Source organism: Atractosteus spatula, chromosome 12 (genome assembly GCF_055471065.1).
Source record: "Atractosteus spatula isolate fAtrSpa1 chromosome 12, fAtrSpa1.hap1, whole genome shotgun sequence".
Lineage (NCBI taxonomy): Eukaryota > Metazoa > Chordata > Actinopteri > Semionotiformes > Lepisosteidae > Atractosteus > Atractosteus spatula.
Window position 1 is genome coordinate 46,244,799 of NC_142717.1, and position 16,192 is coordinate 46,260,990.

Here is a 16,192-nt window from a genome sequence, read left to right on the forward strand (position 1 = left end):
ATGTCATGCTTAATGAACTCTAATAAAAGTAACAGCTGTCTGTGGCTTTGGAACACTTGCAGTTTGTTTCTAGCCACAAGTCTGGGATGTGTCAGTATTTCACTTCTGAAATACAACGGCTCAAGTTCCAACAGGTATAAGAGCTGGGAACAAACAGCTCAAATCAGTCTTATTATTAAGTCAATGAAGGGTCTGACTGTGTGATGGAGGGCTCCAGGATTGGGAACCACTGTCTTAATGACGTCACTGAGCTAACGGAAGTTCACAGCGGGCAGGACGTACAGCTGTATCCCAGCAGACACTCACTTGTCCTCCAGACGCACGTGGTGTTGGGCGGCTCGCCGGAGTACACTGCCTCATTCCACTTCCCGAACAGCCTGTGCACTGCCTTGCCCCTGTGGTCTGTAACTGTGCCCTCGACTTCATTAACGCCGGAGTTCCAGTACTTAGCCTGCAGGCCAGCGGCAGAAAGAACGGACAGCAGCAAAATCAATTTGGAATAATAATTTAGACTGAGACAGAAGAAGTAAAAAGTTCAAATGAGAAAGGACATTCTTCTACATTAATTAACTCTACTCTAAATTGTCAAATGAAACAGGATTATCTCAGGCTTCACCAATGCAGCATTTGGTATTGTCCAGCAGATGGCGGTATGAAGGCACACGCCACACAACATTCAGTAAACCCTCGGAGTAACGCACTTTGGATTTAACGGACAAAATCCGCAAAATCTGGGGCTCTGGGAGTCTGGGGGTCTGCGGCTTTGGAAGTCTGGGAATTTGATGGCTTGGGAGTCTAGGAGTCTGAGAGTCTGGGGGTCTGGGTGATACTAACCCTTCATACTGGCACCCCTCGATTTGCGAATTACTGGTTTATGAATTCTCCCTACAGTGAAGTCCGTAAACATGTACCCGATTCAAAAATTCATTCTGGATTTTTACAGATTTTCAACCTTAAGAAACGGTTTTCTTAGAAGGAATTCCGTTCCTAAACGGAGGGCTGCCTGCACCTGCGGCGGAGACCGTAAGCGCCCTCTCAGTGCCAGCTGGACGGCTGCGGCCCGCGAGCGCTGGGCCTGCGCGGTTGGGCCTGGTGGCGCGCAGGAGGGCGGCTCCTACCTTGACGAAGGTGACTTTGCACTGGCAGGCGTGGCTGCTGCTGTTCTTGATGGAGATCTCCCCGTAGTGCTCTATCCAGCGCTGCCCGCTCAGGATGTTGTGGATACACGACGTCACTTTATTCCACTCGTAGTGGTCTCCAAACCTACAGTGGGAAGGGACAGTCGGGCACAGAGAAGTTTAACCCACACCGTGCCATTCCGCTCTGGAAAGTGCCCGATGAAGAGTTCAAACCCAATGCCCGTCTCAGCAGAGCCAGGACGCGGTCCAGGGTAAACCCTCCCCTGACGGCATGCACTCCACTCGTTCTGCCTTGCGAATCGCACAGTTTCAGCGGCCGCCCCTCTGGGAGGTCCTGAGGCTGAGCTCTGACAGGGAGCCCCAGGTGGGGGTGATTCAGAAGGGAAGCGAGGGAGGTGGGAGGCAGGAATGGGGGAGCCGTGCCTCTGCTTTATCAATACCAGCTCCCTGGCTCATCTATGATGTATCCAGGCCTGCGAGAGAAGAGGCGCAGCAGGAGAGTCAGCAGCCAGCAAAAGAGCCTCCTCTGCCTGATGAATAATTAACCAGAAGGGCTGCTAGCGCCGAGAGGCACTGAGGAACTTTCACGACGCTCCTCCACTGTCTGCGTAAAAACAGCTCCCGGGAGCCCAGATGCGCGCAAAATGGCAGCGATGCAAAATCCACACCACTGCGGGTGTACTTCAGGAACACGAGCGCCATCCTGCGTTTCAAATCAGTAAAGGCACAATTTATTCCTGGAACGGTCTTGCTTGAGCTGAGCATGGGGCTGGGCTCGGAAGGCCGTGCCTGCTGCCAGGCTGGGCGCCCGTTGAGATACGTTCTCTAGTCCTGTCTGTCTCACAGTCCTGTGGCCACATTTACCACAACTCCAGGCAGCAGGACGACAGAGACATTGACATAACAGTGTGCTCTTTTAAAGGTGCTCCCGTATATAATAATGTCTACTGGAAGACCTACTGTGAGAAAGGTCACGAGAGGAGCCATGTGGCCCTTCTGGTCTGTTTGGTAGTCGTTAGCTAATTGATCCCAAGATCTCCTCCAGAGACCCTTTCTTAAAAGGATCCAGAATATCAGCTTCATCCACACGGCTGGGAGTCGTGTCCCAGACTCCCACAACCCTTTAAATGATAATTAATCTAAAGTGTCGCAAGCGGAGTTTAAAGATGGAAACCTATTTTTACGTCACAACACTGAAGTTGTGAATTGAGAATGTGTCTTTTTATGGTCTGGTGCTGGTGAAAGAATCTGCAAAGTACTGTAGACCAAGGTCCAGCCCCAGACACCCGGGCCAGCAGTGCTGGGGCCCAAGGCCGTCCGGCCGGTCTGGACTGGGACTTACGCTGGCAGCATCACATGTGTTGTCCCAACAGGAACGATCTCCATGGACTTTCCCCAGAATTTGTTTTTCCATCTCATGTCTGAAATGAGAAAGCAGAACCCAGCCGAGCTCAGCACCGTTCCCTGAGCTGGAAAGTCACACGCTTGTTTTTGAGCCTGGTCCCCGCTGGGCCGGTTTCATGTCTTACAGAGCACTATTGTTTAAAAACTTTATTTCTAAATTTGACGGGATACACAACTGGCCAACATTGTGCACAAGCTGACGTTCTTGACATCTGACTAAATCTTCTTTATACTACAAATGTCCTTAAGACGTTGAGCAGTGGAAAGAACAATTTTCATGCAGTAGCGTTCACTTACCTTGCCAAAAGACAAAGTTTTTCGATTCAGCATGACACACTGAAATAGGTGGGTGATGACTGACCTAAGACAGAAATGAGCAACAGTACAATTACAGCCTGTCACAGACACATTCACTGCACACAGTGTTCCTGCAGGCTCGGGACAGAAGGTACAACCTAAGCACTAATTAAAAACTTAATTTAACCTACTGTAATACGATAATAATACAACTACTGTGTATCTAATTTAAAACACACTAGCTCAGTGCACTAATTGCAATATTTCAGTACACGCAGGAAACCTATTTTCCCCACTGCAAAAGTGGAATACCTTCTACCAATGAAGGAAATTGGTGTACATAATCAGAGTACATAATCTGTACATAATCAGAGCTGATGACAGATTATGTAGATCTTATTATTACACTACAGGCCAACGCAGCTCCATCAGACTGCTACTGGCTAAATTAGACCAGTTGATCAGCTTCTCCCAGCTGCTTCAAACAGACTTGGAAAACCCGCTCCAGGACCAGGACTGGACAGCTCTGCTGTTGCCTCACCAATCTGAAACAGGACAGTGCCAAATGCAGCGCAGCCACACCTGGCATGCTGCAGCTTGCAGAGAGTGAAGTTGAGACCATTACACAGAACCAGTCTAGGCAACATCAGTGAATGTTCTCCAGCGTGTCTCTCCCCAGTTTCCTTGCCTTTCTCTGGAACGGAGCATCCAGCATGCAGGCTTTAACAGGAGCCTGTGTGGGAAGGAGGTACCTGCTCTGCGATGAACTGGAAGCCTCTGTCGGGCCTGTCGCACTCGTACGTCTCTCCCAGCACAGGGTTGAAGGGCTTGCTTCCCGCTCGGTAGTAACTGGACGCGTATCCTGATATTGCAAAGGTTGCTATGTATACCTGAGAGCAAACACAGAAAACAGCATGGCTCAATAAAAGGGGTGGCACTTTCGATCAGGAACTTAAATAAGTTCAGCCAGAACTTAAATGGAAACAAAGGCAAAGCCTGTTCAAACATTTCTCCAGATCTGTAAATACACTGTGCTGCGGAGAATTCAGACTCCTGGCTCTTTAAAGCAGTTAAAGTGCTGTGAAGGTCTCTCCCTGCCTGCCCAGCGGTGTGCTGCTCAGCACAGCTGCCTCACGGCTCCAGGCCCCGGGTTCGATCTCGGGCTCTGCATGCTGTCCTCGTGCTCGTGTGGGCTCTTGCCGAAGGCTCTGGTGTCCCCCCTCCCAGAGACACGGCCTGCTTGGCCCCCTTTCTCTCGGGACCCTTCCAGCAGGGGATCGGCAGTGTGCCCTCACTCGCGGCTCGCACCCCGGGCCAAGGAATGGGCTCTGGCTCGCTGCAGCCCTCAACAGGACAAGCAGCTTCACATACAGCTGCTTTACAGAGTGTCAAGAGTGCAGTCCTGAGAACTGCACCCCGAGATCTGCACCCGAGAACTGCACCCTGAGATCTGCACCACGAGATCTGCACCCCGAGATCTGCACCCGAGAAGTGCACATGAGAACTGTGGACAGTCCTGCTTACAAAGCTGCAACGGCCACCAAGCAAAAATGCTGGGAAGGGGACATTCTGTTTTCACCCAACAGACTTGAACCTTGACAAGAAGGTTCACTGGTTTTAGGCGACAGCAAGCACACTGAAGCACTGCAGTGACTACATTAAGGAACGCATGACCAAGTTATGAAATGCAACAGTGTTTTCACTTGGAAGCCCAGCCTCGTCAGGTCTCGGAAGCTGAGCTGGGCCTGTCCAGTGAATCCAGGCTGTGTGAGTGGTGCTGGTGGGCCACTAGGTGGTGCTAATTTATTAGCTGTTTCCAAGTGCCTGTCAGCAGTACTTCTTAGAGCAACTCTGGAAATGGAGACAGGCACACAGGCTGCACTCCTGTAGATGGGTCGTTGGTACTGTGCTTTTAATAAAGTTGTCATTACAAACTCCGAAAGCACAAGTGCCACTCTAGAGCACAACATGAATTTTGCTAGGAGATTCCATTCTGAAAATGAGAAAACGTTTTTTTACACAAGGAATTGGAATTAGTTAATTGGAAAAAGAAAACTGCATAGGCACATTGCAAAGCATAAATGCTTAAAATTTGGATCGCTGTTAGACCAAATAACCTGTTCTGATCATAATTGATTTGTGGTATGGTAATTTTAAAGAATTACTAAGCCTTTAAATATTTAGTTTGTGTTTGGAAATGCAGCAGTGTTACTCCAAACATTATGACAGCTTATAAATAAACCTGAATATATCCTTTTCCCATTCTCAGCAATTTATATCAGTTCCTGTTGCAGCTGTGTGTACAGTACTGTATCTCTGCCTGTGTGTGTTAGTCTCTCTGCCTGTGTGTCTGGTGTGTGTGTGAGTGAAGTGGGACATGTATATATCTCACTTATCCAGCATCAAAGTATCACCACTTAAGCACATTGTGAGAGGTGTTGGTGGGGTCTGTTAATTTAGCCTCAAACAAAAGTTACACTAAGATGCCATAAAGCTTAGCAGCCCCAGTGGCTTAACTATACATAATAAAAGACAGGAACAACACCCACAAACAGGATAAACCAGACCAATGTCTGCTGCATATCAAAGGACAGAACCTAGAGCAAGACAGAGTTGGACAAGAAGTAATTACATATCAAAGAACAGGACAAGCACTCAGATTGTGAAACAAACTTTCCTCTGACTGTGCTGGGAAACCCTTGCAGTTTGTCTGTTCTGTGGGGCAGACCTGGCGTGCGTTGTTGAACTTATTGAGCTCATTAAAACTGAATCTGCACAAGACTGTGTCCTGCTCCTCTGATGAAGAATTTCCCACAACAGTGAGTCTCTCTGCCTGTGTGTGGTGTGTGTGCGTGGCTCTCTGCCTGTGTGTGGTGTGTGCGTGTCTCTCTTCCTGTGTGTGGTGTGTGCGTGTCTCTCTGCCTGTGTGTGGTGTGTGTTTATCTCTCTGCCTGTGTGTGGTGTCTGTTTATCTCTCTGCCTGTGTGTGGTGTGTGCGTGTCTCTCTGCCTGTGTGTGGTGTGTGCGTGTCTCTCTGCCTGTGTGTGGTGTGTGTATGGCTCTCTGCCTGTGTGTGGTGTGTGTGTGTCTCTCTGCCTGTGTGTGGTGTGTGTGTGTGTCTCTCTGCCTGTGTGTGTTTTGGGTGATATATGTCTGTGTGCTGATCCCTGGTGTCTGGGTTCAAGGTTGAGCTACAGCTCCTTTGCAATGAATTCTGTACCTTCAGGTTTCTCAAAGATATGCAGGAATCCAACAAACTGCATTCCATTAAAATGTATTCTTGCATACAGATAAAGTTCAAGATACTTCAGCAGAGGCCCCTCTACAGCGAGCACAGGCTGTGCCTGATTGAAGACTGAGCCCAGTGCCACTGCGGACTCTGGCTCAGTAAGAGCTGCAACCACCCTGTGAGCCTGACTCTTGAAACAGCACCTTCAAAGTCCTGTGCCAGGACAACACAGAGCGCAAAACCTCCAGACATGACAGGGCTTTAAGTCAATAACACTGACTGCCCTGGCTCATACTGTATGCATCACAATATGAATTCCACAGATATGGGAATATGATTTCAGAAATCATTATTTTCAAAACCACCTATTATTTACAGCACGTACAAGTGTTTTTACTGGCCTGTGACTCTGTGAAGAGCCAAAACATCCAGGTTATTCTCAAGCATGTGCTGTTCAAGGGTCAGGCTTGATACTACAGAATATGTTATTTTAGGGTACAGCTTGTACTACACAGTAATGTCTGTATGTCCAGAGCAGTAATATTTCACTGCTCACTCATGAACCTTAAATGCAGGAAAAAAATTAAATTGGGTGCTGCAGAATTTACGCTTTAAAACCGTGATTTGTACGATAAGATACCCAGGGACAACCTCTGACTATAAGCAACCCAATTTTTCAGGACTGAAATCTCTCTTCTCATTTCTGGAGCATGGTCTTGAGAAAACAGCAGAAAGCCCTAGTCCCACAGAGACCTACAGCCACCTGCCAGACAAATGCTCTGCTATCTACAATAAGTCATTATTATCTCATGTCTTTCCATTAAAATGGAGACAAACCTGTCAAGCTTCTCTAAAGAACATACATTTTTAATGACCCCTTCTGCTGATGCCTACCCTTTTCCAGTTGATCCACTTAAAAAAGATGTCTACACATCTCTTAGACTGGACTAGTGTCAGAAAGGCCACATGCGAGAGAAGGTCACTTGTCCAGTTGAGCCCAGGTGGCTCCACCTCCTGTGTGAGATCTCCTGTGTCTAATCCACAGTGACCTGCATGTCTCTGGGAGGTGGGCTGAAAACAAAGAGCATGGCCAGAACCAGAAAAGGGCTGGGTGAGTTCCCTGGATCAATAACACAGAATCCTGCAGCTGTGGGGCAGTCGTGCTTCCTGTTACACCACCTTGCCACCCAAACTGAACATCATTTGCATGTTACTGTATTTAGATGTGTCTGTATTATAAGATTTCTGAAAACTGGACTTCAGTGAGAGGAGAGGAGAGGGTGACCAGCTCACCAGAGAGAGAGGGACTTCAGTGAGAGGAGAGGAGAGGGTGACCAGCTCACCAGAGAGAGAGAGACTTCAGTGAGAGGAGAGGGTGACCAGCTCACCAGAGAGAGAGGGATTTCAGTGAGAGGAGAGGAGAGGGTGACCAGCTCAGCAGAGAGAGAGGGATTTCAGTGAGAGGAGAGGAGAGGGTGACCAGCTCACCAGAGAGAGAGAGACTTCAGTGAGAGGAGAGGAGAGGGTGACCAGCTCACCAGAGAGAGAGGGACTTCAGTGAGAGGAGAGGGTGACCAGCTCACCAGAGAGAGAGGGACTTCAGTGAGAGGAGAGGAGAGGGTGACCAGCTCACCAGAGAGAGAGGGACTTCAGTGAGAGGAGAGGGTGACCAGCTCACCAGAGAGATAGGAACTTCAGTGAGAGGAGAGGAGAGGGTGACCAGCTCACCAGAGAGAGAGGGACTTCAGTGAGAGGAGAGGAGAGAGTGACCAGCCCCCCAAGAGAGAGAGGGACTTCAGTGAGAGGAGAGGAGAGGGTGACCAGCCCCCCAAGAGAGAGAGGGACTTCAGTGAGAGGAGAGGAGAGGGTGACCAGCCCCCCAAGAGAGAGAGGGACTTCAGTGAGAGGAGAGGAGAGGGTGAGCAGCTCACCAGAGAGAGAGGGACTTCAGTGAGAGGAGAGGGTGACCAGCTCACCAGAGAGATAGGAACTTCAGTGAGAGGAGAGGAGAGGGTGACCAGCTCACCAGAGAGAGAGGGATTTCAGTGAGAGGAGAGGAGAGGGTGACCAGCTCACCAGAGAGAGAGGGACTTCAGTGAGAGGAGAGGGTGACCAGCTCACCAGAGAGAGAGGGACTTCAGTGAGAGGAGAGGAGAGGGTGACCAGCTCACCAGAGAGAGAGGGACTTCAGTGAGAGGAGAGGAGAGGGTGACCAGCTCACCAGAGAGAGAGGGACTTCAGTGAGAGGAGAGGAGAGGGTGACCAGCCCCCCAAGAGAGAGAGACTTCAGTGAGAGGAGAGGAGAGGGTGACCAGCTCACCAGAGAGAGAGGGATTTCAGTGAGAGGAGAGGAGAGGGTGACCAGCTCACCAGAGAGAGAGGGACTTCAGTGAGAGGAGAGGGTGACCAGCTCACCAGAGAGAGAGGGACCTCAGTGAGAGGAGAGGAGAGGGTGACCAGCTCACCAGAGAGAGAGAGACTTCAGTGAGAGGAGAGGGTGACCAGCTCACCAGAGAGAGAGGGACTTCAGTGAGAGGAGAGGAGAGGGTGACCAGCTCACCAGAGAGAGAGGGACCTCAGTGAGAGGAGAGGAGAGGGTGACCAGCTCACCAGAGAGAGAGGGACTTCAGTGAGAGGAGAGGAGAGGGTGACCAGCTCACCATGCGCTCGAAGGGGTCCTGTGTCTCGGCAGCCTTGTCCAGCAGCTCGCTGTACTCCAGCTCCTCGCACAGCCGCTGCAGCGTGTTCAGGGGCTCGTTGAGCTGCACTGGCATGGCCACCTTGGACAGGTCCTTGCCGATGTTGTTCCTCAGGATGTTCCACAGGCTGATGTTGCTGGTATTGGGGCCCGGAGCCAGCAGGCAGGTCCTCCTCGCCAGCGGGGCCGCTCCGTTCTGAGCACAGCCTGGAGGAGGGTACCACAGAGCACCGCGGTCAGACCTGCTCTCACCCCGGGGAGAAAAACCAGCCCGAGCACGAGGAGCACATTAACATCAGTCACCATTCACTTCCACGGCCCTCTCGCTTTCCCCAGCAATGCAATCGAACATTCAAACCACACTCGTGTTGTTCACTTTGCACAAAAAGCCACAGCTCTGGAAGGTCACACTGTAATGAACAGGGCAGCACTCCGCAGGATCGGGAAGGCCAAGTGGGTGTCCATGTGCACCTGGACAGAGTAATAAATACGCTCCACTAAAACATCAAGCACAAAAAGAATAATTTTGTGCAAGTATTTATGTACTCACATTATTTAGACTAACTGAATAATAAATGGTTCATAGGATTCTATGCTCAGAAACGGCACTCTGTCGTTGCCTCTGGCGCACAGAAATGCAGAGGTGGAGAATGGGATGGGATGGGATTGCTGTTCTGCAATGGGCTAAGTGATGAGCTACCCTGCTCTGGGTGTGCGGACTGCAGTTCAGCAGCTCTGGAGGAGTTTTTGAGCCCATGCGGATCTCGTGGAATCAGTGTAGCTCCTGCTTGAGGATCTGACACACTTGTGGTTTTGTTACCCGCACTTGGAAACAGTTCTACATTCTGATCTTTCACTTCTGCCCATCTTAAAGGTTAACGCTTTTTCAAACACAAATATCTTCCCAGCTGAAGACTGGGTCAAAGATTAGTGACAGGAAGCAGGAGTGGAACAGCGAGTCAAGAAATGCTGATCGACACTGTCCTTACCCTTCCTCACACATGTACACATCTGACAAAATTATATGTGGTCTGGGATTTTCATGGCTATTCTGTCTCCACTCTACATAAGCAAAACTATTCACCACGAACCTAAAAAATTTATCAGAATCTGTCACTTCTGTGGGCAAAGAAAACACTGAGAAGCAGCTTTTAAAAGTCGTCAGTTTTCATTTCAGAAGGCTGAGTATTTGACAGTGTTGAACACAAACTCAGCACTCTTTGTTCCTGATTAAAGCCCAAAATCTTTTCATCCCCTTGAGAACTCCACTTTCTCTTTCCTTAGCTCACTCATTAAGGATTGATAATCCTGTAGTTCAAAAGGAAGCCATTTGCTTTTTACTTGGGTTGTGTTTTTCGTTTTCAGCCTCGTTGCTATAGTTGTCCACTGAGATGTTGTCACTTATGTCACTGATGTATGAGTCATCGTCAGAGGCCTGGAAGAGGAAGACAAGATGTGTTATTAGCAAATTATTACTATATCAGGCTGTCAATGAGCGCACAGCATCCTTTCTGTGACAGATAAATACACCTTTCAGCTGAGCATCACTCAAAATCCACCTTCAAACATGTATGACCACGGAGATGCTACAGCAGAAGGCCTGAGACCTGTGGTCTGAATCTTTTAGGTGGAAGTTCTGACTTCATTCGTCACAGCCCGAACTGATGGGTATAAACTGGGACCCAGTGAACAGCCTGGACTGGGCCAGGACACTGCTGTCTTCTTGCGACTGATTCTGCTCTTCTAGTTTTAAAACTAAAACGAATCAGTATTATGGCAATTTCATCACGACTTTGAATCCAACAAAAAATGACATCATTGCTTCAGCTCAGTGGATTCCCTCCAGCCCTTCTTCTGAACTTGAAAACACTCTTTCACAACCGCTTTCTCTTTCACTTCTAGTGCACAACTGTGGACAGGGGGATTGCATTTTGCTTAGCTCTGAGGCATTTCTGCTCTACTGCTTCACAAAAGCGCAGGCTGGAAGGGCGGTTAACATGCAGAGTCTCTGGGCTGAACAGCTAAAATGACATCAAACAAATTTGCTCAACCTGAGCTTCTCTCATCGCTCTAACCGGACAGGACGCACCTGGGGGTTTGAGTTCTCAAAGGCACCTGCAGACACGCAACACGAGGCGCTCCAGCCTCCCTCACCTCGTTCTCCGAGGAGCTGGAGGACAGCAGCACTTCCTGAGCGTCAAAGAACTCGGACAGCGACTCCGTCACAGAGGCGCGGCTCTCGTTGGACGCCTGGTGGACCAGGGGCCGGCTGCCGTCCGTCGAGTCCTGCTTCTGAAGGGCAACAAAACACGTCCACTCATGCAACTCCATGCAAAAAGGAGGACAAGGTAATGTCATCGCTACACATTTTCAGTGAACCCTGGAGTGATATAAAAGGGAATGTGCTTTTAATCTGAGAAATATTGTTGAAGAAGGATAAAGCACCAACGTTTTGCAAAGATTGAGTATTGTTCTCGTGTTCTGCACAGAGTCTTCAAGCTGATCTTGTGGGTTTGAACACAGCTGACTTCTAGCTTAGCAAAATATTTGGAGAAATTCTGGTCACATGAAATAAGCAAAGTATATGGAGCATCAGAAGGAATTTTTCACTTCATGCATATTTATTCTTCAGAAGTATTTTGGAAACCTTTTCACAGCCTTTTGATTATTTGATCATTCATGATTGAGCAGGCTACACTCAGTGACTCTGAGCATTGCGTAAGCACTAATCACCTCATTAGTGACAGAGGCGATGGGGTGATTTAACATGTGGAATGTCAGATATTGCCCTGATAATCAAGTGAACAACACCAGTGTGCTGCAGCTATGCTGGAGAGTGAACTAAGTCTGCACAATGTCTGACTATTAATTTCCAACATCACAAAATCTTAAAATCAATCACAGTCTATTAAGGACAGGCCATGATCTGAGAGGCCGTGAGCCCAGACCCCTCGTGAAGAGCAATGGAAGCCCCAGGTGTGCTGCTCCAGCCTCCACTGAGGTCCACCTGCATGACTGAGGGCAGCGTGGCTGCACAGCTACACTGCTCAGGTCCCAGGACTCACAGGCTGCCTGCCTGCCCTAGTCTCCTGAACACAGACTGGACACCAGGTGTGCTGCTCCAGCCTCCACTGAGCTCCGCCTGCATGACTGAGGGCAGCCTGGCTGCACAGCTACACTGCTCAGGTCCCAACACTCACAGGCTGCCCGCCCGCCCTACTCCCCTGAACACAGACTGTATGCTGGGCTGCCTGCCTGCCCTAGTCTCTTGAACACAGACTGGACACCAGGTGTGCTGCTCCAGCCTCCACTGAGCTCCGCCTGCATGACTGAGGGCAGCCTGGCTGCACAGCTACACTGCTCAGGTCCCGGGACTCACAGGCTGCCCTGCCTGCCCTAGTCTCCTGAACAAAGACTGGACGCTGGGCTGCCTCGCTGCCCTAGTCTCTTGAACACAGACTGGACACCAGGTGTGCTGCTCCAGCCTCCACTGAGCTCCACCTGCATGACTGAGGGCAGCCTGGCTGCACAGCTACACTGCTCAGGTCCCGGGACTCACAGGCTGCCCTGCCTGCCCTAGTCTCCTTAACACAGACTGGACGCTGGGCTGCCTGCCTGTCCTAGTCTCCTGAACACAGACTGGACACCAGGTGTGCTGCTCCAGCCTCCACTGAGCTCCACCTGCATGACTGAGGGCAGCCTGGCTGCACAGCTACACTGCTCAGGTCCCGGGACTCACAGGCTGCCCTGCCTGCCCTAGTCTCCTGAACACAGACTGGACGCTGGGCTGCCTGCCTGTCCTAGTCTCCTGAACACAGACTGGACACCAGGTGTGCTGCTCCAGCCTCCACTGAGCTCCACCTGCATGACTGAGGGCAGCCTGGCTGCACAGCTACACTGCTCAGGTCCCAGCACTCACAGGCTGCCCAGCCTGCAGGATCAACAGCCCAGCAGCACAACACAGCCTCAGGCTGCACCTGTGACAGCCGAGTTCATGAGGGAAGGTGGCAGCTACACCATGGAAACTGTACTCGCCCACTTCAACCCCAAACTGAGACATCTAGGGCTGAGAGACCAGCGAACAGACACTGGGGCACGAGTCCCACAGGACAATATCCTACTCCTGGTGCAAAGCAGGAGTCACATAAAGTATGTATCTCTTTCACAGTGGAGACCAAACATTCTAATAACCCTCTATTGATGACAAACGTTAATCAGCACAACAAGATAAAAAGCTTATTGAACAGTTAGGGTCTTAATACCTGGAGACTGATAACTGGAAGAGACCTACAGTACTCACTCTTGAATGACTTTTTAAAGAAACCACACTTAAACTGAAATTGATTGTCTGTGATGCATCCAAATCCATTTCAACAAAGTAGCAAGAACAACACAGGGAAATCCAAAAGTGTTAAAACAGCAGGGAAAAGCACAGATTATTTTACAGCGCATTCTGTATTTTTTATCTAAGGTTTGAACTAATATTTCTGGCATTGAGGTTTGAATCAGAAGGAGAAAAATCTATTAGCAGGTCAAAATTGTGGAACGCAGGGCCTGGTATAGTTTTGTACACTATTCAGCACACTGACAAACTTCTAAATTTTAATCTATTACAGTCATCTGTGTTTAGATATAGCGTATGATGGACAGATGTTCAAACCCACTCGATTCCTGGGCCGTGGCAGAGGCCTCAGTTAATCAGGCATCGTAGGCCTTGTACCTCTAGATTGTGCTCTCTTCCATCAGGGAACATACAGTTCACAACGAAACGAATCCGAGTGGATTTGACCACAACATGTCACACAAAAACTTAAAGGCAGATAAAAAAAACAAATCACACAAACCATTTCCGACATCTATGATCAAAGATGGTAAAACAAGCAGGTAGTCCTGGAGAATGAAAGATTTAAAAGCCTTTAAAAGCCTTTATAATTTATAACTTTCTGAAATCCTGTTTTCTGCTATGATAATACTTATGGAGTCTTCCTGAGGAGGCCGCAGTATGCGGACCTTGTCGTGACATCGGGATTGCTGCCTAGCGCTGGGGGTTCAGAGTAGCTCATTTATCTTTAAGAGGAGGGGAGAGGGGGTGGCTGAAACTGGTCTTGTCAGATGTCACTGACGAGACGTCACTGTCGCTGGAGTGACAGTGTGCAGACACTGGCTCAGAGCAAACACAAGACCATGCGAGACCATCTGACAGTAAACAAAGAGTTTCCCTGCCACTCCAGCCTGTGGAGAATCCCCATCTGGTCCAGTGGCAGGTCTATTATCCTGGACTCTCAGCTCTCTGTACTGGGCTGGTTTGGGCTGAAAGGAGTAACGATGATTCACAACAGCGATATCCTGCAATGACATCACCATACACCACTATCTGACAAAGCTGGGGTGGACGTGTTTTCCCTCTAAAAGAAGAAAGCAAGCAACCCACTCTCTCTCAGAATTTGGAAGAAGTGATTCAATATCTTGTTGAATCACAAATACATTCTGCACACTTGAGAAACCACTACTGAATTGCAACACAGCCACAGCACAATTAGCAACACGAGCTGTGAAATCAAAGGGCTGCGTGGCATCCTGTGTGTCATTTCTGCAAGGTGCAGCACTTACTCCTTGTGTTACTGCCAGCATAGGTCTGGTGGGCTTGGAGGTTCAATGCTTGTGTCTTGGGTCACAACAGAAGATGTGGACAAGACCGAGTGGAAACTGAGTCACAGTCCTGAAGACTGTGTTACAGACTGTGTAACAGCTGCACCTCCCACAGAGCATTAGGACAGGAACCAGGGGTTTAGTGCGTTATCCGGCCTCCAGAGCATTAGTAAGCCAGTTAGCGTCTGCAGCTGTGTGGAACCTGTTCAGCACCCCGTTTTGCAGTGAGGAGAATTCGTTTTCCTCAGCTGTCAGCTCAAAACCACAATTTACTGCTCCAAGGATGGGATCTGTTCAGCTAGTATGGTAACCCATCCCCCATCCTCTGTATGTCCAATGACAAATACTTTTTTTAAACATTAAGCTCATCTAAATCTCATACACTTATTTTATGATATGCAGACAGCAGTGAGAAGAAAAGCCTAAGTGCAGAGGGATACAAACGCACGCAATGACATACCGATCCAAGATCACTGAGTGCACCTGGCAGAGGGGCCAGGCAGCGCGGTGTCACCTGCTTTCTGCTCTGTGTGAACGGACACAGGGGTTCTCCATACCTGAGTCAGTGTGGCTTTTTATTGACATCAGGCGACAAGCAGGGGTGAGTGGAACGTTTGCCCTCAATTGATGCAAAATTAATTAACTCAGTCAAGAACCTAAAAACACTGTAGGTAACATGCGCCCTTCAGAATACACACAGAAAAGCGCTCCTGCATCACTCCGAAGAAAACAAGAACGGAGCCAGGGGCTTCTCGTAGGGTAAAATCGGAACCGAAAGATAATAAAACAGAAAAAGAAAAAGAGCATTTCCTCTGGTTACCCTCCAGGAAATGCTGGCACACCAAAGAAAGCAGAGAGAATGGTGCTCAGTTTGTCAGTTTCCTGGTGAGGCCTGTCTAGTTTTTGTCATGCAGCTCCCAGGGCAGGTGTGGTAAATCTGAGTAGATGCCCCCCCCCCATATTTTAATTTCATAGTTTTCTATTTTCAGGCTTTTGCCCGCCACAGTCACAGCCCCTGTGATTCCGGTTTACAAGCCAGCGAGACACGACAGCACTGTGCAGACTGTGGGCCACAGAGTTGTCTTCCTCCCCCTGGCAGAGGTGAGTGAAGCTTTCTGACATGTTTTGTCATTCCTTAAACACGAGGCAGGCTCTCTCTAACATGGTTTCACTGATGGCAAAGCAGTGTGGCGTCACCTGCTGTGGTGAACGTCAGAATGAAAGAACAGATTGAAAATTGTCTGGGAGTATTGTAAATTCACAATGAAGGGGTGAGACACACACACTCCATGATGCTCTTGGCCTCCTTTACTACCCTTTGTTTATAGGAGATATTTCAATTGATTTGGTCCAATTATTTTGCTTCTTAATTTCTCTAATTTTCCCCAAACATAATTACCAGTTCTGATGTTGCCAAATCAACTAGCAAGACAGTATGTTAACAAATGACTTGCAGAGAAGTGTTAAAATAGACTGATCTACAGTACCTTAAAACAGCTGAGCTCCCACAGAAAAAAAGTCTCTGTTGGCTTTTTTTTTATAAATGGTGTCACAACCTCTGTTCCATTTCAGGTTTTTGACTATGATGTCCCACTGTAAAGTGAAGATATTTGACTGGCATCCACTGGTGTGTGAAATTCAATTAATTAAAAATACTCTTCTAAACACATAAAGGGTAGGAATACAGCCCTAAATCAGAGCAGCAGCGCTCTGGTAATAAAGTGAGACATTCTGTCTCAAATACTAGGTAAATAAGCAATTGTTAACAAGAGTCTC

The 16,192-nt window shown here is 48.8% G+C and overlaps 1 protein-coding gene across 3 annotated transcripts in view; it reads right to left on the minus strand.

The window, feature by feature from the left end:
- The window catches only part of osbpl3b (oxysterol binding protein-like 3b), a 63,813-nt gene that overhangs the window by 4,877 nt on the left and 42,744 nt on the right, over positions 1-16,192 (minus strand). For all 3 annotated transcript variants that reach the window (XM_088929166.1, XM_088929164.1, XM_088929167.1), the window contains exons 12-19: positions 10,922-11,059; positions 10,109-10,202; positions 8,730-8,974; positions 3,593-3,730; positions 2,841-2,904; positions 2,482-2,560; positions 1,119-1,263; positions 307-451 (exon numbers count right to left, since the gene is read on the minus strand). In XM_088929166.1, the coding sequence (XP_088785292.1) occupies positions 307-451; positions 1,119-1,263; positions 2,482-2,560; positions 2,841-2,904; positions 3,593-3,730; positions 8,730-8,974; positions 10,109-10,202; positions 10,922-11,059 (1,048 nt within the window). The remainder of the gene's footprint in view (positions 1-306; positions 452-1,118; positions 1,264-2,481; positions 2,561-2,840; positions 2,905-3,592; positions 3,731-8,729; positions 8,975-10,108; positions 10,203-10,921; positions 11,060-16,192) is intronic.